The 27,831-nt window shown below is 56.6% G+C and overlaps 1 protein-coding gene across 4 annotated transcripts in view; it reads left to right on the forward strand.

Annotated features, from left to right (window-relative positions):
• The window catches only part of Ankrd11 (ankyrin repeat domain containing 11), a 161,318-nt gene that overhangs the window by 118,966 nt on the left and 14,521 nt on the right, over positions 1–27,831 (forward strand). For 2 of the 4 annotated variants that reach the window (XM_047529251.1, XM_047529252.1), the window contains exons 3-7: positions 9,557–9,699; positions 17,273–17,411; positions 26,332–26,502; positions 26,661–26,864; positions 27,395–27,537. In XM_047529251.1, coding sequence (XP_047385207.1) covers positions 9,613–9,699; positions 17,273–17,411; positions 26,332–26,502; positions 26,661–26,864; positions 27,395–27,537 — 744 coding nt within the window. In that variant the 5' untranslated portion in view covers positions 9,557–9,612. Of the gene's footprint in view, positions 1–9,556; positions 9,700–17,272; positions 17,412–25,823; positions 25,921–26,331; positions 26,503–26,660; positions 26,865–27,394; positions 27,538–27,831 lie in introns of all 4 variants that reach the window. The other 2 variants (XM_047529254.1, XM_047529253.1) reach the window with 2 other exon arrangements.

The following is a 27,831-nucleotide window of genomic DNA, read 5'->3' on the forward strand; positions in this document are numbered from 1 at the left end:
CTGATCAAAAATCATTAACCTAGGTATGTAGGATCAAAATTATGAGCTCAAAAATATAGCATTTAAGAAAAACAAAAGTCCTAGAAGAAAAATGATAATGGTCATTAATTATAGCATGAGAAAAGGAGAAGGAAAGAAAAGGTGAAAGGGAGAAAAGTGTTCTGAGTTGTAGCCCAGGAGAAATTTAAAATGGACACTTTTTTCCCTTGGGTTTGAGACTGGTCTCCCACAGTGCCTTCCTCCATTTACATTTCAATGTAAGCCTCCACTGAGATCTGAATCTGAAAGGGGCTGAAATGTTCTGGCAGAAACTTGATGCTTAGGTCCTTTTAACCCTTTTTCCTGGTTAGTAATTAATTTAGGTTTGGACGCAGAAAATTGTCAAACAGTTATCTCCCACTACTTGTGGGGAATGGGGCTGCTTATGTTACATGGGGAAGCAGGGGAAGACGGAGAAGCAGGGTCTGGAGGCGCTTGAGCCTGCAGGAAGAGCCAAGAAGCAAGAAAGAAGAGACTTGAAGATAAGGAACCCCTTTCCATCTGCCCGCTCGCTCACGGAAGCTGTGTGCCATTACACAGATTTTGATGGCTTTAAGTACAGGGGATCGGGCGAAGGGTTCCCAGGGTGGAATCTGCCAGATTGGAGGACCCAGATCCCATGGTGGGGACTGATACAGCCGAGTCTGTGGCCAAGGCATCCCAAGGCTAGAGTACTGGGCTGGAGATGAGGGGCAGCACATTGATTGTGACGTCACACAAACATCAATATGGGGCCAGGCAAAAGCCGAGAAGAGTTGAGGACCTGATATCAGGGTTTTCGAGTGCGAATGCAAGCACGAGATGAGCCTCAACCCTGAGACAATCTCCACCATAAAATCAGGAATCCACCCGGCAGATAAGACCGACTATAGGGCCAGCCGTAACTATAAAAGTTGTGGCTGGGGTACCCCCACCCCTCAGCCGCCTTGAGGGTCCCGGATAATCGGCCTAGGGGAACCGGCCTAGAGGACTCACCAACCTGAAGTCCGGTGATGAATGCAGAGCAGAGCATCAGGGCAGAGTGGACGGTGGGGCTGTGTCGGGGGGGCCTGGGGCTTAGATGGGGTTCCACTCACTTGAGACAGTGGAAGATCCCATCCCAAGTCATGGCACCACTGTAAGGAAATCCCATGGAACCACGCCGGACACGGGAAATCACATAAGGGAGTTTATTAAGCAAACAGAATGTCTCCCTGCAGGGTAAGAGAGAAAATGAGAGGAAAAGAGAAAGGGTGCGCGCTAGAGAGAGTGGAAAGGGAGGAGGAGGAAAAGCAAGTGTGCGCAGCTTAAATTTCGAGACAGGGTCTCCCTGAGTTGTCCTGTGACCCCATCACTGTGACTGTAACTACCCCCCAACACCCAGCCTGGCTCAGAACCTGCCCTGAGTTGTGTTCCTAGAGACGGAGCAGCGGGCTTATGTCAGTGTCCACTTCAGAGCAGCTTCCAGTGGGACTCTGATGGAGGTTGTCCTGTTGTGGTCTGTGAGTGGTGTCCTGACAGTGTCCCAGTGTTCAAAGGTGGGCTCATTCTTTGCTGATGGGTTCCTGCTGTTTTTGTGAAGTGCCTACGCAAGTATCGTCACTTGGAATGGTGTTTATTTCTGTCTCACATGTAGTAAGTCTTTTCTCAGTGCTTTCAAATTCTTTTTATTTTACTCTTGCCTAGTTCTTGTTTTTGAAACTCTCCAGTGAAATATGCAGAAAACAGTGAATTATGTTGAGCAGACCCAGGGATTCTCTCAGTAGACTCTCCCCTTGGGTCTGTCTTTGTGTTTTCTAAAGAATGTTCCTGGGTGGGAATTGATTCTAAAAGAATAGGGTAGACCTCTGCTTCTGGCCCGGAGGCAGATGGGCAGCGCAGCCACGTGCACTGCCTCTGGGGTCACGCAGTGAGGGTGCTGGAGCCAGTGCACTGGAGCGCTTGCTCATGCAGCTGGCGTGTCTTCTTGAAGACGGCCTCTGTCACAGAGCCGGGCTGCCTGGGCGCTGAGCTGTGGAAGGGTGCACCCCCAAGGGAGCCTGAGATAGGCACCTGTACCCCAGGGCAGCGCCGCCCTCGGCCCCATAGGAGGAGCCTGGAGTTACCGGCTGTGTGATCAGTGGATTTTAAAATGGGGCAGCAGAGGGAAAGGCTGTAATTAAAATGGCTGCAGTCGAATCTTCGCAGTTGAGGCCCAGTACTGTTCTGAAAGGGACCACCGAATTCCGTGCTGCTTACACACACTGCCACCCAGCCTCAGCAGCCCTTCCTCGTGGGTCGTTGCTTGATTCCTGTTGCTGGACTTCTGTGAGGTAGGACTCTTCAGACTTAAGGAAGTGGGTCCTTCGACACGTTCTGCCAGCAGTGTCTGACGTTTGGTCTGGGTGTTCAGTATTATCCAGAGTGCAGTCTGCCCTCTGAGCAGGGAGCAGCCAGCCTGCTGGGCCTCGTGGCCCTGCCACTGTGCCCTTCCACCTGAGGCAGACTGCTGATGTGACATGCCTCGCCACAAGACAGGGCAGCCGTGCAGCTGGAGGTCCCTCGCCCCACACCGTCGGTTGCCACAGAGCTCCGCGTTCCTTCACCTTCAGGCAGCGTCCGCAGGGTCTAGTCTTTGCGGTCATTTTTAGTCTTTAAATTCCTGCTTTGTGCTTTTCTCCTGGATTGTTTTCCTTTTTATTAGACATATGGTTCTTTGTCCTTTGAAATTGTTCTGTCCAATAGATACATAATGTGAACTGTGTTTACAATTTAAAATTGTTAGTATCATTAAAGAACAAAAAGAAAAAAATGAAACTGGTATTCAGGATTGTGTTTCTTTTAACCCATGGTATACAGAGTACTCTTAATGTGTAATTAATATGAAAATTGCTGATGAAATGTCATGCTTCTTCTCTCTACTGAGTCACCCTAGCTCTGCCCAGTGTAGACTGGCCTAGTTCCCAGTGCTTGGGCTGCTCTGGACCTATGGCTGTTTTTGATGATGTGCTTGAGTCTGGAACCTCCTGGCAAGTGGTTTTACAGGAGAGATCACATTCCACCTTTGTCAACAAAACTGGGCCGTTTGTCTCTTGGGCAAGCCTGCTCTGTGGAAGGGCTTTGGTGTTGACACTAGCATGTGCGCAGTGTCCTGAGGCCCCGAGGCTGTGTCTACATGTGCCTAGTGAACTCGCCAGGCTTCCAGGAGCCAGTGCTAAGCTGGGGTGAGCTGGGTGCTCACCCTCCGCATCCGTTTGGTGCAGGTGCAGTTCCTGTAGGAAAGAATAAACAGTTGGTCGCCCTCACCGGTTCCCAAAACTGTGGCATGGTTTTCCAGCACTCCTCGGAGGCTGGGGTTCCAGGTTCCAAGCCATTCACTTTCTCCTGCTGAGAAACGATGGGCTTAAGTCTGCCGCCAGTGCTGTGGTTCTTCACCAAGACTGTCCTTGTGGGCACTCAGAGGCAAGCCTTTGCCTCTCTGCCAAGGGTGCTCCTTGTTGCTGTCAGCGCCTGGGCACGCAACTCCATGGCCCCTTCTCCCGCTACTTCAGGATCCTAGCAAGTCCTGGATTTCAAGGCCTTGTCTGTGCTTGGATCTAAGGAGCACTGAACAAGGTACATCAGGATTAAGACTGATGCTCCAGTTGGAGCAGAAAAGCACCGCCTGGTTCTGCCTGCCGCAGTCTGCACATGACTGCCTTCCTTTCGCAGTACGCCTGGGAGTACTTGGTCCTGCTGCGTGACACCACCACAGTATTGTTCCTGAGGATGGAGCGCTTTCTGTTTGTTGGGTTCTGAGTTCTCATCTTGCCCGCACAGCAGGTGAGAGCTGCGCTGTACTGTCAGTCAACCACATGGGGGTGAAGGCTGCTGAGGAGTCCTTCAGGAGCGCGCCAGGCGTGGCACCGGGCCCGTGGAGCTTCCTCCTGCCCGCAGGGGTGGGCTGGCCTTGCAGCCCACTGTGGGGGCAGAACGGGGTCAGGGATGCTGTGGCTTCTGGTGCAGGTCACCTCACCCTTGCCAGACCCTCTTCTGAGGAAGCCACTGCTGCACCACGGGGACTCTCAAACCCATGTGGTCAAACCCAGCACCACCTGCCAGGTTTTCGAGTGGCTGCCTGGGAAGTAGCAGCTCCGACCCAGAGACTGAGGTCATGAGGAGCTGACAGCCACGTTCCCCTGTGTCCTGCTACCGACCAGTGCACAACGCAGTGTATTGTTCCCTTTTCATTTCAGTTTTTGAAATCATCTTTCTATATTTAATGTTTTAAATCGGATATGACATACTCCAAGGTCAAAACCACAAAACAAGGCTTTTAAAAGAAGTTTGCCTGGGAGATTGCCTTCACAGCCAGAAGTTTCCCCATCTCCTTGTCTTCCCCTTTTCAAAAACTTTCCATTTTGAAATAATTATAGACTCTCAAGAAGTTACAGAGTAGCGTCCTGGGTAGCTCCCTGTGCCTCTTTAGGGTGACTGCAACATGGATGCTCTAGGAGCCACCAGAGGGCCCCACCACGCCCACCCAGATTCTACCCTGTGTACAATGCCAGGGCCCCGCCAGCCCTGCCTTACCTTGTCTTCGTCCCCTGGCAACCATTGATCAGTTTGCCAAGTGTGTGGATTTTTTGTTGTTGTGTTGTTTTGTTTAGGGGGTTCCGGGGATTGAACTCAGGAGCCCTTGACCACTGAGCTACACCCTTAGCCCTATTTTGTATTTTATTTAGAGTCAGGGTCTCACAGAGTTGCTTAGTGCCTTGCTTTTGCTGACGCTGGCTTGAACTTACAATCCTCCTGCCTCAGCCTCCTGAGCCACTGGAATTACAGTCATCCACTCCGGCACCCAGTTTTGTCACCGGAAGATGAGACCGTTGGAGATTGGCTTTTTGCACGTAGCAGAACTGTCTAGAGACTGACCGTTTCGACTGCTGTACCAATGGTTAGTTCCCCTGGTTGCGGAGGAGGTGCTGTGACTTGGCAGGAGCCCGGGCTGAGACTTGCGGGCCCCTGCTGCAGGGTCTCCTGTCTTGCCTGTGTGCGTGGAGGCTCTGTGGACATCCTGTGCAGGACCTCATTTACTGGGATGAAAGCCCAGCAGTGCAGCTGTGGGGGTGGCTCTGCCACTCTGCCCCCTTGGCTTCCCTGCACCTGTGGCAGGTGGCAGGCAGGCTCTTGGGCTGCTCTGAGGTGGTCCTGCCAGCTGCCAGCTCTGCCTTACCTTGCCCGGTGTGCTGTCCCTGGTGAGTCCATTTCTGACACTGTGGTTTGTGGTCTGCCCTCCTCCTCGGGTTGCCCTGCAAGTCCCAGGTCTGGTGTGGCTTGCAAACATTTTGTCTCCCTGTCTGCAGTTGGTCATTTCATCTTTTTTGTCTTTTACAGAGCAGGAGTTTTAAATTTTGTCAAGATGTTTCATTGATTTTTTTAGTTAGCGGGCTCTACTTCGACGGCCTTAAGAACTCTGCCTAGCCCTGGTTTTTAAAGACCCCGCCCTGAAGTTTCCACAGGTTTTTCTAGTTTTGTTAGATTTGTTGAATCCAAGTCTTTCCTCTTAGTTGGAGCCACTTTGGGGTTTTGTGTCCTCGTGGACTTCTGTGTGCCGGGTGCTGGCACACCCATGGCGGCGCCGAGGGTTTGCGTGCCCTTGGCTTCCGTCCTCTTGCTGCTCTGGGAGGTCCTGGTGGAGTGCTGGTGCTGGAGGAGGACACACATCCTCCTCACACACAGGGCCTCCCTCTCTGCTTTCTGACCTGTGACCCTGCCTTTCCTCCCTTCCCTCCCTGGCCAGGACTCCTGCACAGCAAGAGCAGCAGTGGCGACAGAGCACCACGTGGCATGCGTGAGCGTCCCTGGACCTCGCTGAGAGTTGCCGTCCTGTGATTTTGTGTGGTGCTCTTCCGCTTCAGTGTTGGACCAGCCTTCCGCACGCTGCTGCTGGCCCTCCTGCCCTCGCTGTTGCGGAGAGCTTCCAAGGCGCACTCTCTCTCCTGCTTCTCCTGCCTGGAGGTTCCGAGCAGCCACGCAGTAGTGGCCTTTGTGCCCCAGGACCTGAGTTGCTTGCAGGCACACTTGTTGGTGTCCCCGTCCCTGTATCTGGGAGAGTTTACCATCCCTCCCCAGGGTTGGCCTTGCATTCCCAGCGTGTGCCTCTGCTGACTCACTGCCCACATTCTGTCTCAAGTGCTTCCCTGCAGTTGCTATTTTTAGCCGTTCAGTCACACCTGTAGCACGCAGCCTGCATCTCTGTCCTCTGCACACGTCCGGTGGTGTGTCAGTCCTTGGAGCCAGACGAGGATCCATCCTGCACCTCCCTTCAGCCCCCTATCATCACCACCCTCTCTGTGCCCGTGTGCACCTTCACAGGATGAGGGCTCCAAAGGCCCACAGGCCTCCAGTTTATGTGAGGCCCCTATGATGTTATTGTATTAAAAAGTGTAGCTTGAGAAAATTTACAAGTGTTTGGTTCATTTGAAAATAGTCAAGTATCATGTATTAACATAAATGAATTTCTATAGAAATATAACCATCTTACAAAAGAACTTGGTAGCTGGAGGGAAGGTAGCATTGTTCCAGTGCCTACACCTTGCTCCTGTCTGGCCAACCTCCCTCGCAGTAGGGCACCACTCCTGCTTGCGCCTGGCTACCTTGCCGACGTTGGATGGTGGATGGAAGGTCTGGCTCCCACAGGGTAGAGACAGACATGCTCTGTGCCTCTCCCATTGTTGAGGCCTCTGTTCTGGTCCTGGGAGCTGAAGCCCTTCCCGGTAACTGCTGCTCAGCTCTTGCCCAGTGTGTGAATTTCTAGCACCCAAACCTGGTCCTTTGGGAAATGCCAGCTCACCCGGTTGTGCAGGTGCTCCATGGTACATCACCAAGGACATCCTTAACACCACTGCTGACCTCATGGACGTGCCTTCAGCTGTGCAGAGGCCTCAGCTTCCTAGTGGGTGCAGGTTTTCTGGAGTTCAGGCTTCCTTTCATTTGAAAGCTCAGATGTTATTTTTGGCAACAACTGCTGTCACTTTTCCTTGAAGTGATTGGCTCACTCCATTTACTTTAGAGAAAATACAGTTGGGCCAGAGCTGTGTCTGGGTTCCACATCTACAGATTTACCCAGCCAGAGATTGAAAAAAGTTAGGTGGGAAAATGGGTCCCATACTGAGCACGCACAGACTTCTCTGGCAACCTGCATGACCAGCACCCTGGCTACACACAGCATCAAGTCGCACTGGGCACTGGAGTCATCCGGAGAGGACCTGGTGTGTGGGAGGACTGGTGTGTGATGGGTCCTGTGCAAATGCTGTGTCGTATACCCAGGGCTTGAGCAGCATGGGCTTTGCTGTGGGCGCCCTAGATCCAGTTCCCGGGGACCCTGAGGGACACAGGAACTTCCAGGCACCCAGTCCGTAGTAACATCGATAGTTGGGCGAGAAAGACGGCCCTGCAGGGAAAGCACCAGCTCAGCAGCCACTCACATGAGCAGCTTTCCCTGTGACTGCACAGGACCCGAGACAAGCACCCAGGGTGCTGCACACACAGGCCTCCCCTGCCAGAGCCTGGGAGGGGCAGAACTTGAAGGCCATGAAGTTCAGCGTTCAGTGCTTCGCCCTGCCCAGCCCTGAGTGCCACTGCATGGCAGCAAAGTCATCGGGACCCACAGTGCTGCCATCAACACTGAGAAGGGCAGGAAGCGCCTTGGCCTCACAAACCTGAGAGGTGTTCAGGGACACCACCAGGAACCACGGTGATGTATGAGTCAAGTGAGGACACGTGAGGCCTCACGGCCTGCACAGTGAAGCTGGCCAGACAGGGAGGTACACAGCAGCCCGGTGACTCCGTGGCAGGGTATGTGCTGCACATGCCCAAGGCCTGGGGTCCACCCAGCACCGCGGGAACAGCAGAAAAGCGTAAGCTAGTGGGCCAGCTGGGTCCCGTGAAGCTTTAATTATTTATGGACACTGAAATCCTAGTTCCACATAATTTTTGGGTGCCACAAAACATTAGCCTTTTTATTTTTTCTTCCCTCAAGCATGAACTTGTGAAACCCATTCCTAGCTCGCAGGCCTGCCAGCTGTAGTGTTCTACCCAGGCAGCGGGACCTCCCGGCACTTCCTCAGGAGTGGTTCTGGGAGGGTCTCAGTGGTTGCTGCAAGCTCAAAAAGTACTTGGATTTGCTCTCACTCTGGTGACTGTAGCCAAGTGGAGTACTTCAGTCTGGAAACGCTCTTCTCCACCTGCAGCTGCAGCCGCTCTCTCACTTAGCATTCCCAGGGCCTGGATCTGGTGTGACGGGCTCTGCTTCCTCAGGGAGCTGCTGGCTGCTCCCACCCTGCAGGCCCTGTCAGCAGAGGCAGACCAGTGTCTGGAGACCGCGAGCTGCAGCGGGTGCTTCTCTTCCCTGCTGCTCTCTGCCTGTGCGTCCAAGCTGCTTTCGGGCTTCTTTCCCAGGCCACACGTAGGCTGGGCAAAGCCTTCTGTGCCATGCACATGGGGCTTCTGCCCCTGTTGACTGTCACCATCTGGACTTTCCCACTTGGTTCAACATGTGTCCAAGAGCTTTTCTGTCTTTGGAGCACCCACTGCAGACCCTTGGTCTTCAGGACTCTTTCTCCCTTGCTACTAGAAAGCTACTTTTTCATTATTCCTGCATCTTAGTTTTGGGGTGAGTAGCTCTGGGATGGTTGGGCCACAGGGCCATCTGTCACAGGGCACAGTGGCAGAGAGTGCACTGAAGGCAAGTTGCTGGAGCTGAGATCAAGATAAAAGTTCTTTGGTGTGGAGTGGGGGTGGGGCTGTGTGGCAGAGCATTTGTCTGGCATCTGTGTGGGAATGGGTGTGAGGCTGTCGTCCTGGAGCGTGGCAGAACTGGGTGGTCTGCAGAGGTCAGGCATGGGCCTCTCAGCCTGAGGTGAGGAGCCCAGGAGGAAGGCCTGGCAAAACCAGCGTCTGGTGAGGGGTGCTTCTGGCTCTGCCTTCTCCCTAGGTCCTCAGAGAGACCACTTTCAGCCACCTTGGGAACCAGGCAAGATCAGTTGCAGTGAGAATCCAGAGGCCATGGGGTCTGCATACAGCAGGCCATGAGGTTGGGGTCCAGAAATCCTGGGCCTGCACTGGGGCAGGACGGGCTGTTCAGGGTGCTCCAGCCTGCAGGCTTTGTTCCACAAGAATGGGCTCTGGTTGCTGAGAGAGGCCTGTGCAGGAGGTGGGTGGTTTGTGTCCAGCCCTCACTATCTCCGGAACAGGCCCCGGGCCTTCCTGGGAAGTGCAGTCTGGAGCCTGGGCCCAGGTGGGCAGAGTGGGACCATGAAGCCACGGGTCCCCTTGGGACTCCTCTGTGCCCCGGGCCTGAGCCTGGTGCGTGGTGAGAAGAGAGCGGTTCTCCTCCAGCTGGTCAGGCCGTGGTGCTGCGGGTCTTTCCTTTCTGTCCTGGGGCCGTGGGACCCACCTTGTTTCTCATCCGTGCTGGAGGCCCTGGGAGGGCTTTGCTGGGCCTGCTGCCCTGGGCGCAGGTCACTCCGTTGGTGCAGCGCGGATGACTTGACTGGTGTGCTCTCTGTTGAAGCAGACTGGTGACGATGAAGCGGTGGCGGCCTAGAAGAAAGCAGGCGCGGGAGCAGAACGATGCCCAGGGCCGCTCGCCCTAGAACGCCACAGCAGGAAGACTCTCCTCTCAGCAGCGACATGGTGGAGAAACAGACGGGGAAAAAGGTAATCCCTAGCCCCCAGCCCCCAGCGAGGCCCCTGGGGGCCAGCCGTGTCACAGCGCCCTGCCTGCGCACACTACTGGGACTGGTCCTTCAAGGCCACTGCTGTAAAGGTGATAGGGATGAGCACGCATCTCTGAGCCACTGCCCGTCCTGGGGGTGCACTTCTGCCCTGCGGCGCTCGGGTGGCAAGGCGGCCCCGCAACCTGTCCACAGAGGAGGGTTGCTTTGCAGCTGTTGTCCAGCCCCGTTCCCTGTTCTCTGGGAACAAGAGGATCTCGGTCCTACTGAGTGCTGTGCAGCAGGAGCTGAGCACGTCCCAGCAGGGTGGCAGACTTCTGCCAGGAGTCTGGCGGCGTGCCTGTGTGGCCCCACTGGCCCTGTGCTCACTGCAGGCAGGCCTCACCTCAGTGAGTCCGTGGGCACTGACAGCTTCGAGCCCTTTCCTGCCCACCCCACTCCTGCCCCCACCCCAGCACTTGAGCTGTGAAGACAACCCAAGACTGCTCTTCCTGGGCACGGGCACTACCTGCTTCTGCCCTGCGTGGCCCCAGCCTCTCTGAGAGTATTTGGGTTTGAAGTGCTGTGAAGCCAGCAGGTATCCCTGTGTGAAAGTGACTGGGTGGAGCCATATATTGGTTCAGTTTTGGTTGAACATGGACAAGCTGGACGAGCCTCTGGGATTCTTGGCTGTGGCATGTGTCCTCTGTCCAGAGTGCCTTGAGCTGTGTGCAGGGATGGATGTTGCAGTGTGGGTACCCAACAGGCTGGGACTTGTGTCTGGTCAGTGCCCTGTGCTGGCAGGACTGCCTGAGTCCTGGGGAGGGTCCTGTTAGCACACAGGGTGAAGGGGTGCACACAGCTGCAGAAGGGCATGTGGGATGTCAGGGGAGATGGTCGCTCTTGCTGGCGATTCCTGCCCTGACAGCTGAGATCCCAAAGATAGGGGACAGTTTCATGCTGAACTTGATAAGCTGCACTTGATGGCGTTGTGGCGTGCAGGCCTCAGTTGGAATTTTCCACACCATGGAGTTAAACAGTTGTGAGCAGAGGAGGGGTGAAGGTTCCACTGTCCGGAGGCCGACCCTGCACAGCACAGGGCTCTGTGCCTGTGGCCATGCATATCTGAGCAGCATCTGGCTTCTGCACACCCTTCTTCCCTACCCTCACTTGGTGCCTTGTACATCCATCCTCCAGGGGGCAGCTCAGCTCCAGGCAGGTGCTGGGTGTCGTGCCCCTCACTGCTTAGCCCTGCAGTGGCCCAGGCTCCCTCCCTGTTTCCGTAGCTCACCAGGGCTTTGGTGTAACACTCCTCATCTTGGCCACTGCTGCTTTTGTCTGGTGACAGATTCCCCATAAAGATCTGGAACCACCTCCCAAAGAGATGGTGTGGTGTGGTTTTACCTTGAGAGGGTAGACTTGGCCCTGCAGGGGTGTGAGCTGTGTGTTCTTTGCTTGCCTGGCCTGCATCAGAGGCTTCTCACGTCCATGTGGTCAACACAAGCAGGAGTCTTAGACGCCAAAGTGTCCCTAAGAGACTGGGACCATTGTTATGCTTAGATTGGGCTCTGGAAGAGACTCTGACCTGGAGGGACAGGTATGGAGGCAGGGGAGTCAGAGCTGGCCCTCCAGGGCCCCACCATCAGGTGGGGTGCAGGAGTGTGGGAAAAGAAGATCCTGGCCCTCAGGCTGACCAAGACGAGTAAGCAGTGGAGGGAGTGTTTGGGTCCCCCAACAGAGGAGATGATTAACTCTCAGTATAGGCTAGGCACTAGGCCCAGGCTGGGCCCTGTGGGTGAAGGCTGAACCTTAGAAAGCAGGCTGCACAGCCTTGCAGGGCCTTCTCCTGAGGCAGCCCCTGCTGTGCCACTGCCCTGGCTGCTGAGCACAAAAGTGTGCTCCAAGTTGGTTCGGGTGGTTTTGCTTGGTCTTGGCACTGGGGAGGGAACCCAGGGTGCCCCACTACTGAGCCACATCTCCAGCCCTTTTCTGTTTTTCACTGAGACAGGGTCGAAGTTGTTTGGGGCCTCACTGAGTTGCTGAGGCTGGCCTTAAACTTGGGATCCTCCTGCTTCAGCCAACTGATTGCAGGTGTGGCATTGTTTTCTTTTTGTTTCGTTTTTCAAGGAGGAAAAGTTTATTTTGGGCTCATGATTTCGCAGGCTCAGTTGGCCAATTCCATAACTCTGTAAGGTGAGACAGAACATCATGGTGGAGAAAAGCTGCATGACTAGAGGCTGCTAGGGACACTGGACTGAGCCCAGCAAGCCCTGAGCCTCGGCTGCACCCTGGCTACAGGAGAGCCTGGATTAGACTTGGGTTTTTGTTTTGTTTACCCCAGTAGGTGGCTGTGTTTTGGCTTTGTTTTTCTGTGTTTGTTCTTAAAACCATCAGAGGTCAAGCCTGTTCTCGGACACAGTTGGCTGTAGGCTGTTCTGCAGAGTCCTGACCTGGTGGGTGTGGAGAACAGGGCAGACACACAGCAGGCCCCCAGCTGCACCCATCAGCTGCAGGGGCAGGCTCAGGGGTAGCGGGTGTTTCCTCAGGTCTCCCTGCAGACAAGGACCTGCTCTGAAAGTGGCTTCTGGAACATGTACCCTGGGAGTGACCTTTGCAGGAGCCAGCAAACCCTACACGATTGTCCTGGTCCAGAGAAGCCAAAGGGCTGTCATGGTGTCAGAGGCCACCCAGCAAGAAGTGACATCCCTGACCCCCAGTCCCGGACTGCCCTCTGTGACAGGCCACTGCCCCTTACTGCTGTGGTCGGCTCAGACTACAAGCCTCCTCTGGGTGTCCCGAGAGTGACTTCTAGACCAGGACTGCAGCTGAGAACATGCCCCGCTCACACACAGTCAGCAGGAAGCGGTGATGGTGCCCTCCTCTGCCTGTCGGGGAGGCCCTCGAGGGAGCCAAGGCTCTGGAGCCAGTTGTCCTTGCACGGTGCGCGCCACAGCTGCAACACCAGCAGGCCCTGCAGACTCACATCCAGGGTGCCTTGTGGAACCACAGGGCTGCGCTGAGGGCAGCCTCACCCAGCCCAGGGCCGATGGGCTGGGTCCCTGAGGGATGAGGCCATCTCTAGAGGTGGCTGTGCCACTGCCGTCATGGGGTTGGTGGGGCTTTCACTTGTCCTGCTTCCTCTTGTGGCTTCTAGGCACGAGGGGAAGCGACAGAGCTCTTGGCCTTGGGGTCCCAGGACGAGTAGACCCAAGGCCCCGATGGGGTCAGCTCACCTCAGGCTCCAGGCAGACTGTTGTGGTGGCAATAGAGAGAGACCAGGTCATGTGGTCCCTGGTGGATGCCTGGAGAGTTCCTGTTGACCTTTGGGGTGTCTGTCTGTGCCTTAAAAAAAAAAATCAAGTTGTTGATGGACCTTTATTTTACTCATTTACTTCTATGTGGTGCTGAGAATCGAACCCAGTGCCTCACACATGCCAGGCAAGTGCTCCACCACTGAGCCACAGCCCAGCCCTCTGTCTGTCCCTTTTGCTAGAATTTGCCAGACTTCAGTCTTCTCTTCTCCTCAGTCTTGGGGCTGAGGACAGGGCCATAGGGCACTGAGAGCTTCCTGTGGCTTCTGCTGGCTTAGCACATCTCCCACAGCCTGCCCTGCCCTGACTAAAATGGAGCAGCCCTGAGCTGCCACCGCCAGTGACCCTGCGGGTTCTGAGGCAGGGACACTGGCCTCCGATGTGCCCGCAGACAGTACCTCGGGTGCAAGCAGAAGTCCTGTGTTGTCCTCCTTTTTCTGGACCCCCCCATCTGATTTTAATTACTGCAGTAGGGCAGAACCTTGGTTTGAGAAGGAAAGGCTCAGAAAGCCCCATGGCCTGGCCTTCCTCTGGTGTACCGTGTTCATCCTGCTTTCCCTCATTCTCACCTAACCTCCCTGGAAATCCAGTCCATTTATTTTTCTTCCAGAGTTCATGTTTGTTTGTTTGTTAATCATAGGCAAATACAAGGTCACAAAATTTTTTTCTGTTTTCCTCTGTAAGTTTTTAACTTTAGCTCTTAGGTGTAAACCTCAGATCCATTTCTAGGTAAATTTTATACATAACATGAAGTGTGATAAAAATCCATAGACATCCACCTGTCCATCAGCATTACCCTGAATGCAAATCAGAGATACTGCATGAAACCACAGACCAGTAACCCTTGCCACATGCACACAGAATTTTAGTGAATTTAATTCATCACAGAGGATAATATATAATGGCCAAGGAGGGTTTATACCAAGAATTTAAGGTTCAGTTGACATCCAGAATCAGTCAGTTTATTATGTTAACAAATCAAAACACAAAGCCATAGTTGTATCCGTTGATGTGTGTGGCCAAATCCAACACTCACTCATTACAAACCCTCAGCAAGCACATGGGATCCAGGGGCTTCCCTCCCCTGATGTGCACCTGTGGAAAACTGGCTGCTGGCCGATGATGCAGTGCCGAAGGACACCTGCCTTCAGTACTCAGTGCTGGCGGGTGCCACCCCAGCACTGCCATGGGGTGAGCCATGGAGGAGCCGTGGGAGCCGGCAGTTCAGTGAGTGCAGCAGTGTTTCCAGATGCAGTTCACGGAGCTGGAGCACGATCCTGTGGGGATAGCTTGAGACGCACGTGAACTTGACCCCGAGTGCCACACAGATTGCAGCAAGAGGTCAGGAAGGCCTGTGCCCTGTCCCTTGCTCAGAAAACCAGGCCCTGTTGAGGGCCTCCCTCCCCAGTGGATGTATGCCTTCGGTGTGAGACGTGAAGACCCTGATTCCAGAGGACCTAGCGGAGCCTCGGTGAAGGAGGAGAACTCACTTGGCACAGGCTCTCTGACTCTAGCGCTCGGCTCACAGGACTGTGGCTCAGCCGAAGGCTGGGACAGCCCTCTCACTGGGAGCCAGTGGCCAGTGTTTTGGTTGCTCCTCCCACTCCCTCCCTCCCCTCCTTCCTTCCTTTTTTTGGTGCTTGGGATGAAACCCAGGGACACTCTACCACTGAGCTGCATCCCAAAGCCCTTGTTGTTGATTTTTTAAATTTTGAGGCAGAGTCCCACTAAATTGCAGAGATTGGCCTTGAACTTGTGATCCTCCTGCATTGCTGGGATTACAGGTGTGCGCCACCATGTCCCACTGTTTCCTTATACATTTTTAATGAGCTGGTCATTTCCACATAGATACTGCCAGGAGTTTGGATTGCTTTGAACGTCTGTATGTGGAGAAACACCATATTTTTTAGTTTTCTGATTCTTGAACATGATGCAGCCCTACATCTTGTGTCTTTATATCCTTTCAGTATTGTTTTGTAATTTTTGTGTAGTGGGCTCAAGCGTCTGCTTCTGGGCTGTCACTGGGTTTGATGGATCTTGGTCCTGAGAGACTCGGTGCCCATGGCTGGGCATTCATGGTGCACAGCAGGCAGTTCCTTCCTGCATCCCGCCGTCCCTCGGGTCACCAGTTTGCTGAGTTCTCTTGTGTACCCTTTGGGTCTTTCCTGAGGCAGCGTGTCCTCTTGTGGTTGGTGCTCGTGGTCCCTCGGTCGGGGCGTGGCACGAGCCTGAGCTGCCGCACACCCTCGCCAGGCCTGCCGAGGTCTGCCAAGGTCTGGGCGGCTGGTGGTGGTCGCGGCACTGTGTCCTGGGCCTGTTTCCCTCTTCCCTAGGAGGAGCTCTTCCTAGCTGCCTTTGTGCTTTTGAGAAGTTGCTTTGCTTTGGCTTTTGTTTTCTCAGCAGGTGTGTGCGTGGGCGTCCCTGCCAGGGTCGCTGCCCTCAGCTGCCCTGCAGCACTGGGTCTGCCTGGCCTCCTGCACGCTGCTGATTCCCAGGGTGTCAGGCGCATCACTGTTTAATTTCTGCACTCTCGACTCCATTGCCCTTGCCATGTGCGATCTTCTTGCCCATCTGTTGAGCCCTGGTGCCTGGTGAGGGCCTGGCCTTCTGAGTTCAGGAGGACCGCCGGCTCACGCTGCTCAGGGAACACCCTCGTCTCGTTCTGCAGTGAGGCCGTGGCAGCTTGGGGGATGAGTCAGGAGCACGTACTCTCTCTGCTCTCTGAAAGAATGTGTGCCAAGAGCAATATTCTTTCTTCTCGGAGTGCTTGGTAAAGTCCACCTACAGACCTGCAGTTTCTTGGTATGACAGTATTTAATCTGAGACTGTCGTTTTTGTTCCATTCTTCCTTGGTGTTGGGTGGCACAGTTCAGGGGTGCCTCCTGCCAGGAGATGCCTGTACCCATGCAGAGGGCAGGGAGGGGTGGCACCTGGTGCTGGTGCTGAGCTGTCAGTGGCCGTCTCCCGGGACGCTCCTCCCTGTGCTGGTCCTGCCGCCTTGCTCGGTGTTGAAGCACATGTGGCAAACGGCTCTCCTCCACTGCCAGGCTGGAGCAGCCAGCAGGAAGCAGGGCTGTGGGAGCTGGACTGGCTGGATGGCCCCAGGCAGCGCCCACTTCTCCTAGCCAGGAGCTTCTGAGAGCAGCTGTGCAGCTGTGCTGCTGGCCAGCAGCTGGTCTGGGGACACTTCCAAAGAACGCTGCTTGGGAAGGGGCAATACTTCTGTTGACCATGCCTGTCCATCTGAGATGGCAGCACGATGGCACAGCTACCGCACCTGTGTGCCCCTGCTCAGCAGGTCTGTGCTGGTGCCTTCGCTGGGCAGTGCACTCAGCCACAGAGCAGCTGGCCCCATGGGGAAGCCACAGCCTGTGACTCCATGCGGACTGAGGAAGCCCAGGGTTGGACTGGCCGCAGCTTGTGCAAGCCAAGTTCCTGCTTAGAACTGGTACACCTGCTCTGTGTACCCACCCAGCCCAGCCTGGAGCAAAGGGTCCCTTCTGGCACTGGCCGCAGCCACCTCACAGCCTCCTTTGCCCCATGGGACAAGCTTCCCTTCTCAGCATGGCTTCAGCTCCTGCACGGGGCACGTCTGTCACTGTGAGAGGCCTCTGCTCCCCCAGCGGGACCCAGCTGCTCCTCCCTGCCCTTGCTCTGCAGCTCTGCATTCTACCAGGTGGATGTGCATCCAGTGCCCTCAGAGCCTGAGGTAGACACTAGGCTCATGTGGCACGCTCTGGGAGACTGTGGCCTGAGTGTGTGAGGTGTGCCTGACTCCCTTCTCTGGAGTGGGCACTGAGCCTTGCCCAAGGCGGACCAGCTGGTGGAGGGGTGGAATTGGAGCTGCTGGGTCTTTACCTTGTAGAGTGACACTCCTGCCAGCCCCTCTTGTGGGGACCACAGTCAGGTGGTCAGCCAGGCTGAGGGCCCAAGGTGAGAGCAGAAGGGCAAAACTGCAGCCCTGCCAGTGTGGGTGGGCACAGGGTGGGAAGCCACGGCAGCCAGTCAGATGGAGGTTGGACACTCAGAGGAGTGATTGAGCACCTTTAGCACCCACCCACAGTCAGGCTTCAGCTGTGGGTCCTCAGCATACCAGGACCTGTGTGGCTCTGCACTGCAGCCTGGGGCAGGAGGGGTAGTTGATTGCCCCAAAAAGAAGGGGTTCATGTTTTCTGGCACATGAAGTGAGAGCATAGTCAGTTTGAGGATTTTGAGGATTTAGTCCAGGAGTGATTTCTGAAAGCAGCTTCTTTTATTTTTTCCTAGGATAAAGATAAAGTTTCTCTAACCAAGACCCCAAAACTAGACCGCAGCGATGGAGGAAAGGAGGTGAGAGAGCGAGCCACCAAGCGGAAGCTACCCTTCACTGTGGGGGCCAATGGAGAGCAGAAGGACTCGGACACAGGTACCGCACCTGGGCCACTCCTCCCAGCCCCTGCCCCTCCTGGCTCCACATCGCATCCGCTGAGGAGCCCTGCTGTGACCACTGCACCAGCCTGTCCAGGTGCTGCCTCCTCTTCCTTAACTTTGGCTGACTTGGAGCTGTAGGAAAGCCTTGCTTGGGTTCTGTGCCTGTGGGGCTGCAGCTGCCCTGCTCAGGGTGGACCCCTGGAGGGCCACACACAGCAGGGATGTTGTTTCCCCACATAGATGAAGCTCCATTGCTTGTAGTGAAAGCCAAAGGGAACTCTGAAAGTGCCCTGTGGTCTTCCCAAGCTCGAGTGGGTCTGAGGGTGCAGAGCAGAAGTGCGCAGTGTGCGCCCTCGGGCTGTCTGTCTTTAGCTGCTCATGGCCTGTGGCCTGCTTCTCTGTCCCATTTGATGAAATCATGCTCAGAGGCCTCCCCACCTTGCTGGTCTTCTGAGTTCTCTGTACCCTGAAGGGTAGGGCTGAGGGGTGGCAGAACAGCAAGATGGCCCCAGGCTCCATCTCTGGCATCCTTTGGTACCAGGAATGCAGCCGTACGAGGAGCAGAGGCCATGCCCAGGGAGGGAGACAAACACTGAGGACATGAGTCTTCACGGACACCCTCGTTTACTTGGAGGAGAGGTGGCTGAGGCAGCAGCCTGAAAATGAGTGTCCACCCACAGCCTTCACCGGCAGAGTGCAGGGACTGCAGCCTCGGGCTCTTGGGGTGGTCGCAGGTTCACAGCCTTCACCAGCAGAGTGCAGGGAACTGCAGCCTCGGGGCTCTTAGGGTGGTAGCAGGTTCTTCTCCCACCCCTGCAGCACAGAGCTCACAGGCGCTGAGGGAGAATAGCTAGCTGGAGGCCAGCAGAGGGACTGCTCTCCACCTCAGGTGCAGGCACGTGGAGAGACCGGTGCACGTGATTCATGGTGTGTTTGAGCATGGGACTTTTTCCAGAGGTGCAAGGGGCAGGGACTGATGTGTGTGCGTGTGGAAGACAGGCGCCGTGGAGTAGCCTGTGCCCAGAGGAGGCCAGGCCAGGTGTGGTGCCCTCTGACATGGTTGTAGTGGGGGTGTTGTTCACGGTTGGTTATTGGCTGTTTATCCCTTTCCTTTTTCTTCTTTGTGAACCCAGGACCTCACACATGCTAGGTGACCACTCCACTGCTTGGCCACGTCCCCGGGCTGGATGTCAGCCTTTTGTGCATAGATTGTTTGAGATTGGAACAAGGCTCTGAGAAAAGAGCTGACATGCAAGTACTGGTACTTCTGCAGCCTGGGCGGGCCCTTTGACTTGCGGAAGGGGATGCGCCATGCCCAGTGCCCCGCTGAGTGGCCTGATCCTGCTGGTCTAGGGTGGTGCCCACCCCATTCTGGTTTGTCACAGTTCTCATGGTGCAGTGAGGCCCTGCCCAGAGCTCCAGACGTCTCGGGCCCGTCCGTTGACAGTGAGCACCTGTGAGCTCAGCCTGCTGCACCTCCACTCCCTGTGGACCTGCAGAGATCCTCAGCCCTGCTCAGGGCCCATTCAGTCCTGTCGTTCATCCTGCATCCTGGTTCCAGCAGGCCGTGCGTAGGGGAGAGATGCTGGCCAGGGCAAGGGCAGGGGAGTTGTACAGTAGGAATCCCAGCTGAGGCCATGCTGCCTGATGTGCCCTCTGTCTTGGGGTGGGGTCCTCTCAGGACCTGTTCTGACACTGCCTTCTTGTACCTCTGCTTCCTCCGTGTGACAGAACTGGGCTTCCCGTGAGATTGCAATGTGATGAGTGTGCAGACAGCATCCTGCATTCATTCTTATGGTGCTGGGGATGGAACCCAGGGCCCCATATGTGCTTGGCTGGTGCCCTGAGCTGCTTCCTAGGAAGCTGGTGAATCTTGGTCTCACTCACACCTTCTGCCGCACTCACCTGTTACCTTTCTCCTTCCTTCTGCTCTGCTAAGCTGGGCTCTGGCCTACTCTACCCAGAGGAGCAGTGCTTGCTTGGGAAAGGGGTGGGCTGGAGCAAGAGGTGTGTCCGACCTGCGGGGTGCTCTGGCTTGGCGTCCAGCTGCCTCCCTCAGGAGGGAGAAGCCATACAGTGCAGGGAGATCCATGCTTTTTTTTTTTTTTTTTTAAATAAAGAAAGACTTGTTCTGGCTTGTGTTTCTGGAGGCTGGGAAAGCACTGGCATCAGCAGGATTTTATCCTGGTGAGTGATTGAGACAAACACCCTCTGGGCCACTCAGCTAAAGAGGGTCTGCCGTCCCTGAAGGGATGTGCTTAGCCCCCTGGCTGGAGGAAGCCAGGGTGGGCAGGTGCAAAGCCCAGGCACCCCAACTCCGCCAGCCCTCTTCCTGCAGCGTCCCTCCAGCGCCCTCTGCTGAGAAGGCCTGGTGCTTCGCCATAAGAAGGCAGCCTTGCACAGAAAACTTCCTTGACTGTGCCCTGAGAGGTAAGAGGCTGCCAGTCTCCTCCCAGAGACCACCAAGCTGCCCCAGGAGGAGTCTCCTGTTCCCTGACACCCGGTGTGTGTGGCCTAGCCTCCTGGTGCTGAGTCAGGCTGGGGCTGGCCTGCGAGCAGCAGCACAGCTGTGCCTGCTGTGAGTGGAGCGAGCAAGGCCAACCCCTGCGGTTGTGCAGCACAGCACCGTCACCTTGCACAGCGGTGCACAGCGGGAGGCACAGCTCTGGCAGCTGGCCCATGGCCCTCGTGACACTGTCCAGGCTGGCAGCAGGTCTGGCTGTCCATGTAGCAGAAATAGACTGCCCAGAGATGGTGCCTGCAGTAGGCTCAGAAAAAGGCCGTCCCTTCAGCAGAGAGCCCTTCCCCAAACCAGGTCAGCCCAAGGGGACTGACCACCAGCTTCCTTCTGACTTGCTCAGGCCCCTCCACCCCTCACTGACTAGTCTGGTTTCAGTGGGAGGAGCTTTGTCACCACAAACACTCGAGGTGGAATTGTATGCCTTGCATTTGCTTCTGATGATACTGTTCGTGCACCTTTGTGTATTTTAAATTCCCATGACTTTAAAAGTCTGTGAACACTGTGAGATCATTCCCTGACTGGGGAGTCCCACACAAGCCTGCCGCTCCATTAGCTGTGTCCCTATCCCTTGGTCTCCCTTCTTCCTGCCTGGGTCACCGAGTGGGACACACCTGAGGAGAGCAGCTGCCCTATCAGAGAAGCCCCAGGGCTGGTGACTGCTGTTGCTCTGGGGAAGAGGACACATTTCCTTGCTTGACTTTCCCGGCCCAGCAGGGCGCTGGCCCCTGGGTGTCTGCAGCATGTTGCCATGTAGGGTCAGTGGTAGATGTGTGTCTGGGGGCCAGGCCCCCTTGGCCCCTTGCGGGGAAAGGGCTGTTCTGACACCACAGGTGGGGTAGCAAGTGTGGGCCAGCCAGGACACTTGGCCCCTTGCTTGCTGGCTGGGAGCACAGCCAGGGCAGGCACCTTGAGATGTGATGCCTGCAGTGGGCAGCAGCCTCAGCAGCCCTGCCAGGTCGCACCCCAGCGCTCCCCCGCTCCCCCCAGGCGTTACAGGAAAGAGCTCGGGTCTCCTACTGTCTCGAGACCTTGGCAAGTGAGGATGAGTGGCCCGGTCTTGGTTGCACAGGGAGGATTCAGGAATTGGCCCAAGAACCACGTGTGGGCAATTGGGATAAAACAAGTCCAGATGAAGCGTCTTCCGTGATTGAGAATGCCACAGCTGGCTTCTGGTCCTGCCGTTTCCTGGCCATTCTTCCCATCTAGGCTTGTGCGGTTCAGTTTCTTCTCAAACCAAGGAGAGCATGAGCAGCAAAGGGGCCCTGGGGCCGGTGGTTGGGCCTGCAGCATGACACAGCAAGTCAGGGGCCAGTGGACGCTCAGCCCAGTGCTCCACTGAGAGTTGTGCAGCTTCTGGGGGGTAGGGTACCACATGGAGGTCAGTGGGCACTGGGCCCACTGAGGGCTCTGGGTGTCATTCTGGCCTCCCTGCCTTGAGTTCCCCCGTCAGCCCTGGGAGGAATCACTGCTCCAGCCTGGCAGCAGCTGCTGGAGGTGCAGGGCTTGCAGGGGAGGGTGGGTGTGGCTGCCGAGGGCACACCCTGTGGGTCTCGGCTCTGTTCTGGAGTTGGAGCCCAGGCTCAGGGACAGGACGGTGGTCCCTTTTGCAGCCCTCAATCTGGTGTGTGGGCTTTGTGGTAGCAGTGCTGGGCTTCATGAACCGGGATGTGGGCTGGGCCAGCTCCTTGGTGTGGCAGGTGATGCTTCTGAGACCTGGGGAAACAGAAGGGAGCTGTCGAGGGCAGGGAAACTGCAGTGGCTGGAGCTTGCTTAGCTGATGGGCGCAAGGAACCTCCTATCTCAAAACATCACCATGGCGATGCTCCTCTGGAGAGCAGAATAAAGAATTGATCACACCATGGAATTCTGCGATGTTGCATTGGGATCACTAACGTTCCCATTTTGGCAGTAAGGTGCACCACATGTCCTAATGATCTCTCTAGAAACCCAGAGCCGGAGACGCTCAGTGCTGCAGGTGCTCCGCGTGAGCTAAGGTGTGCACACCTCACAGCACTCAGGCCCAGGCCTTGGAGAGCTGAGCAACAGGCCCTTCACTGGGACACAGGGTGCGGGGAGGACCCTGTTCCCAGCCAGGCTCTCAGTCCCTTTTGGCAGGTTCTGAAAAGGGAAGAGAGTGCTCCCCCTTCCCCTGGAGGAGTGGCACTTTGACTTGTGCTTCCTTGTGCCCCTATAAGTGCCACATGCCATCTGAGGCCCCTGACTGGAGCTAGGATGGGGGTGAGTGCCAAGGCAGAATTGCAGACCGCAAGGCCCACACTGTCCCAAGAGGCTCTGTAGGGTCAACCTGAGATGTCACACCCTGGAGCAACTGGGCATGAAAAGTACACCCGTGGGTTGAGAGAGAAGAGAGAAGTAAAATCAGAAGCAAGAAATAAAAGACTGTCGTAACTCATAAAACACCATGCAGATTTTTTTTAAGTATCATGTGGAACATTTAAAAGTATCCGATGGAAATAAAAGTCATAAATGCTACAGTTAAAAACCCAGTGGCCAGATTATATAGCTGATTAGATGTGACATAATAAAGAATGAGCAAATTAGAAGTTATAACTAAAGAAATGGCACAAACTGAGGCGTAGAAGAAAGATGGGCTAGGACGTGTGTAAGAAGTGAGAGGAGGAGGAGAGAATGGCAGCTGGTCAGAGCAGGTAGGGAGCGAGCGGAATCTGAAGGATGGCGGCCAAGACCTTTCCGGAGTTTGTGGGAAGAGTCTGCGTCTGCAGTGGGTAGTGAATTGTAAACAGGAAGAAGGTGATTTTAGGCATTGTCCCCAGTCCCTGAGCTCCAGGGAGTGAGAGCAGCCGGAAGAGAAGACCTAGCACAGCTCTGGCCTCGGGTCGCTGGTGTGGCCTCCCCCAGCTCTCCTCCCTGCCAGAGCATGCTGGGCCTCCAGAAGGTCTAGTCCCATTGGACGCAGTGGCAGGAAGTGGACTCCTGAAAATAGGCATCCTCAGAACAGGCTGCCCTCCGTCCTCTCTGGGAAGAGGCCACACCCAGCAGTGCTGGACAGTGGGAGGAGCCAGGGTCGGGGCAGGCAGGCACAGGTCGAGGAGGTGCCCCTGCCCACATCAGAGGCAGAAAGACTGCAGAAGCGCAAGGTTTCCTGGATGCGGTGGGTGGGCCGTCCCCTGAGAAGTACCACCACTAGCATCTCTGGTGGGAAAAGGGGAGATGTGTGGGAATGGCGACCCGCTGCTGGCAGGCTGGAGGGCTGGGCTTGTCCCCTGCTGTCTCCCTGGCCTCTGCGGGCTCCGCACCAAGGGCTCCGAGCCTGTGGAGCACGGCCTGCGGGGTGTGAGGGCCTGTGGGTGGCCTGCTGCGTGCCAGGCTGACTTTCTCCTGGACCTGCCTGTTTTCTACTTCATTACTTGGAAAATACCATTTAGAATTCACATAAAGTTCACTTTGCTTCCATGTGGATAATAAAGAGGGAACTGGCAAAACATCAAAGGAACTTTGGGCGTCCCCATCAGCGTCTGGGAGCGGCTCCTCCTGTTCCCCACTCCACTTCCTCACCTGTGGACATGACCCAGGCGGGGCCAGACTATGGGGCATCGTGTGGGAAGCGGGTGGGCAGCACGTGCCCCCCTGTGCAAACAGGGCTGTGGCCACTCCGGGTCTTCTCTGTGGTGGGCAGTATCTCAGCCGGGCACTGAATGCAGGGGTGGAAAGCTGGCCCTTGTGGATGCTGATTGCAGCAGCTCCTCAGAGAAAGCTGCTTATCATGGAGACGGCAGCTCCCAGGTCAGATTCCAGACTGGGCCCCCGCCGGCCCCCGCCCCTGCAGGACCGTCTGGTTGAAGACTGGGAAGAGCTGTGGTGCCTTCCTGGTGGGGAGTGCGCTCTTCCTGAGGCTCTGGGAAGGCAGCGTGGTCCCCAGCACCACAGGAGCAGCTGGACGCTCTTCTGACCAGGCACGGGTGTACACTCAGGTCTGCCCTCACTGAGGCTCAGGAGAAGCCCAAGGAGGGTGCCCACGGTGTGCCACAGAGAGGGTCAGCCACAGACCCTGTCCCTGAAGCCCAGACCTTGATCTTGCCCACCTTCGTGTCCCACCGTCCACAGGTCTGGAGCAAGTTTTGTGTGCTGTTCTTGTCTGTCCCTAAGAAGGAAGTGCAAGGTGGGCGTCCAGCCTAGCAGCCAACAGACAGCCTCAGGCCAGCCACTGGTGCACTTCCCTGGGCTGCTGTGCCATCTTAAGAGGAACATCTGCTGCGTGGCTGCGGTGGCAGAACACTCAGTCCCAGGAGTTAAAGGCCAGTCTGGGCAGCACCCCATTGTCCACCCACAACATGGAGGGCGGTCCCCTGGCCTGTAACTTCTGGAGTCACTGAATGCGGTCATCACCTGCAGCCAGGATCTGGCTGCACCATGCTGTACCGAGGCTCTTGTCATGTACTCGATGGGATCACAGCCACTGTACTGGGTTCTGGTATGGGGCAGGTCTTGGTTGCACAGAGGTCCTGAGCAGACCTGTGGCTTTACAACGTGTGGACCCTCCTCTTGGAGACTGGAGAACCTGTGGGCACCCAACTTCCACCTCACAGGGACCAGAAGGTCCTGGAGCACCAGGAGGTGTGCCCAGCGTCCCCTGGCCTGGTTCTTTCATTGTCAGGACATAGCCACAGGACATGTAAAGGTGTATGCATGACCAGCTCAGTGGCAGGTCAGCGCAGGAACACAGAAGATGTAGGGCTTGTGCACAGAGAGATCATGTGGAAACTGATGCCCTGACTCGGTCACCATGGCCCTATCGCTTCCACAGGGACCTAGTTGGATGCGAGGGTGATCCGGCTGCACCTCTGTCACGTCATTGGTGGCCAAGGTTGACTTGGCCGATCTGGTTGGTGTGGCAGGTGTCCCCATCCTCACCAGTCCACGTGCGTCCCTCTTGAGGCTGTGTACTGGTTTGAGAGGAGGACCTTCCCTCCTTGGCCGAGGGCACTGAGTAGCTGTGCCCCTGCCCCAGCCTGCAGAGGAGCTGTGCAGGTCTGTGGGCCTGGCCTAGGCTTCCTGCTGGGATGTAGCTGCCAGAGTCCAGGCTCCCTCGGGAGGACCTTCCTTTCTCTGACCTGTGCGGCATGGCTTGCTTCAGAACTAGTTGGGGCACCTGTTCAGGCAGCTTTGCTGTGAGTTGTCACAGGTAGGGGTCACTGAGCAGTTGGCACTCACAGACACGTTGCTGAAACACGCAAGTCTGTGTTTCCCGTGAATCACAGATTAGATTTTTTAAAAGGAAGTCTAGCCACTCTACAGGACCAGTGGTCCTTTAACAGGACACCTTGGTGGCAGAGTGGTGGGGTGCAGCAGAGCTGAGCAAGCAGCCCACTACAGACCAGCATCTTGTGAGACCCCAAATGCGCAATACACTCAGGCCATCTCCTTACTGCCACCCTCTCTCTAGGGACAGACGCTGGTCACCAGGGGAGCAGTTCAGTTCCACAGAGGGGCTTCGTGGACGTGAGGGATGGAGAGAAAGGGGGTGCGCTCAGACCTGCGTTTCCCACGGTGGCACTCCCTGCCACGGCAGCTGCACCCCGTGACCGCAGAGACCCCTGACTCGTCTTGGCCCTTCACAGGGCTTCAGAACAGCAGGGCGTTGAGCAGCCAGGGTCTTGCTCCTGCCTCCATCGCGGCAGGTGCTGGGCAAGGAGAGTGAGGGCAGTTCCAATGCAGCCATGGAGTCTGGGGTGTCTGCTCCCCACCCCGCCTCTTGGGAGCAGCAGCACAGTCTCCCTGCTGGAGGCTGCAGGGTGTTGCGTCACGGGTCAGCGGTGCCAGGACTTGCTTGTCAGGAGGAGGCTGAGGTGGAAGGAGCGAGCTGTCACGCCGTGTCTCGCTAGTGCTCTGTGTTGATACCTTCAGATGCCTCCAGCTCAGTCCATGTTGTGGTACTGCAAGGCTGGTACGCTCCTCGAAGCACCATGGCATGAAATGGAGGTTCCTAGAAGCAAGAAGAAAGGTACAGTACTGACAAGTTGGCCTTGATTTACTTATGTCTTTTAAACTGTGTCTCCACTTTACACCTGCACTGTTTGTTTGGAGGAGGGCTGGGAAAGAGGAGTTAAATCGCAGACACGAGTGCTGCCAGGCCAGCAGTGCCAGCCGTCCGCTGCTCCCGCGCATGGCTTGGAGGCGCCTGTGGCGAGCGGATGCTGGTGGAGGCCAAGGTTTCAGCAGGCCTGGTGGGCTGGCAGCAGGGCGTCAACTGTGTCTCTCACAGGCGGGCGGTTCAGCGCTGCCAGCCAGTGTGCCTCCTGCTGCTCTGTGAGTTGTCGGGTGGGTTGCAGGGGCCCTGGAAGGCCAGGCGAGACCCTGGCTCTGAGGGCTTGGCATGAAGTCTCCCCTCCTCTCTCCCCTACCCACTGCACAGAGAAGCAGGGTCCTGAGCGAAAGAGGATCAAGAAGGAACCTGTTGCCCGAAAGTCCGGGCTGCTGTTCGGCATGGGGCTGTCCGGGATCCGAGCTGGCTACCCCCTCTCTGAGCGCCAGCAGGTGGCTCTCCTCATGCAGATGACAGCGGAGGAGTCTGCAAACAGCCCAGGTGAGCCCCGCGGGGCCTCTGGGCCTGGGAGGCACAGGGTCTGCTGAGTGTGGGCCCCGTGCAGATCCCCCTTCACCTCGTGGAAGTGGCCACGTTCTCCAGGCCTCCGTGGCTCAGCGGCTGCTCCAGTAACGCCCCCCTGTCCCCTTGGCCTGCAGTAGACACCACACCAAAGCACCCCTCCCAGTCTGCAGTGTGTCAGAAGGGGACACCCAGCTCTGCCTCAAAAACCAAAGACAAAGTCAACAAGAGGAACGAGCGGGGTGAGACCCGCCTGCACCGTGCCGCCATCAGGGGGGATGCCCGGCGCATCAAGGAGCTCATCAGCGAGGGCGCCGACGTCAACGTCAAGGACTTTGCGGGTAGGTGCCGATGCCCTGTGCACGGGGAAGCCGAGGCTGAGCCAGAAGAGGGAGGAATCTCTGGGGAAGGGCTTCAAAACAGAATCCTCTTGTTGTTTGTTATTCTTCAGGGAACTGAGGAATTTCAAGTATTTCCCTACTGCCTGTCTGCAGGGGCATCCCCAGGCTCCTGGGGGGTTCTGCCTGCCGTCTCGGGGCGCAGTGTGTCACCCTGGCAGAGGGTGCCTCTGTGCTGCGACTGGGCACTTGTGGCCTTGCCCTGCCCCGTTGGGGATGCTGGGAGGTGCCTGTCCAGTGCTGCCTGCTGCCCGACTGCCCTGGTGGAGGGCCTGGCTGCACAGCCTCCTCAGCCTGGTGTTGGTTAATGAGGGGGCGGAGGTCCCTGCCCCTCGGGCTGTGCTTGTACAGCCTCTGCCCTGGGGTCCAGGCGGTTGGTCCGCAGGCTGGCGAGCTGGGCGTCAGCTGCAAACAGGTGCAGGAGGGAGGCCCTTGAGGACTCAGTGACACATGTGCCAAGTGTCTGCTTCCAGGCTGGACGGCGCTGCACGAGGCCTGCAACCGGGGCTACTACGACGTTGCCAAGCAGCTGCTGGCCGCAGGCGCGGAGGTGAACACCAAGGGCCTGGACGACGACACGCCACTGCATGACGCCGCCAACAACGGGCACTACAAGGTGGGCGCCTCCCGCCCCCCCTGCCCTCCAGCGGCCCCGCCAGCCTGCAGGCTCCCTGAGCCGGGCTGCACCACCTGGAACACTCCCATGTGGTGTGCCCTCCGCCCTTGGCCAGGCTGGATCCTGCATGGGCATGGCTGTCCCAAGTGGGAAGGTGGCCGTGTGCGCTGCCGGGCCCGTTGCCCTCACCATGGCTAGTCCACCTGGAGGGCAGACCCAGGTCTGGACAGTGCGAGGCTGAGGCCAGGCCCACCCAGGCTCTGCCTCCTGGGCCAGGGTTGCCTCCAGCTCTGA

This window comes from Sciurus carolinensis, chromosome 16 (genome assembly GCF_902686445.1).
Source record: "Sciurus carolinensis chromosome 16, mSciCar1.2, whole genome shotgun sequence".
Taxonomy (NCBI): domain Eukaryota; kingdom Metazoa; phylum Chordata; class Mammalia; order Rodentia; family Sciuridae; genus Sciurus; species Sciurus carolinensis.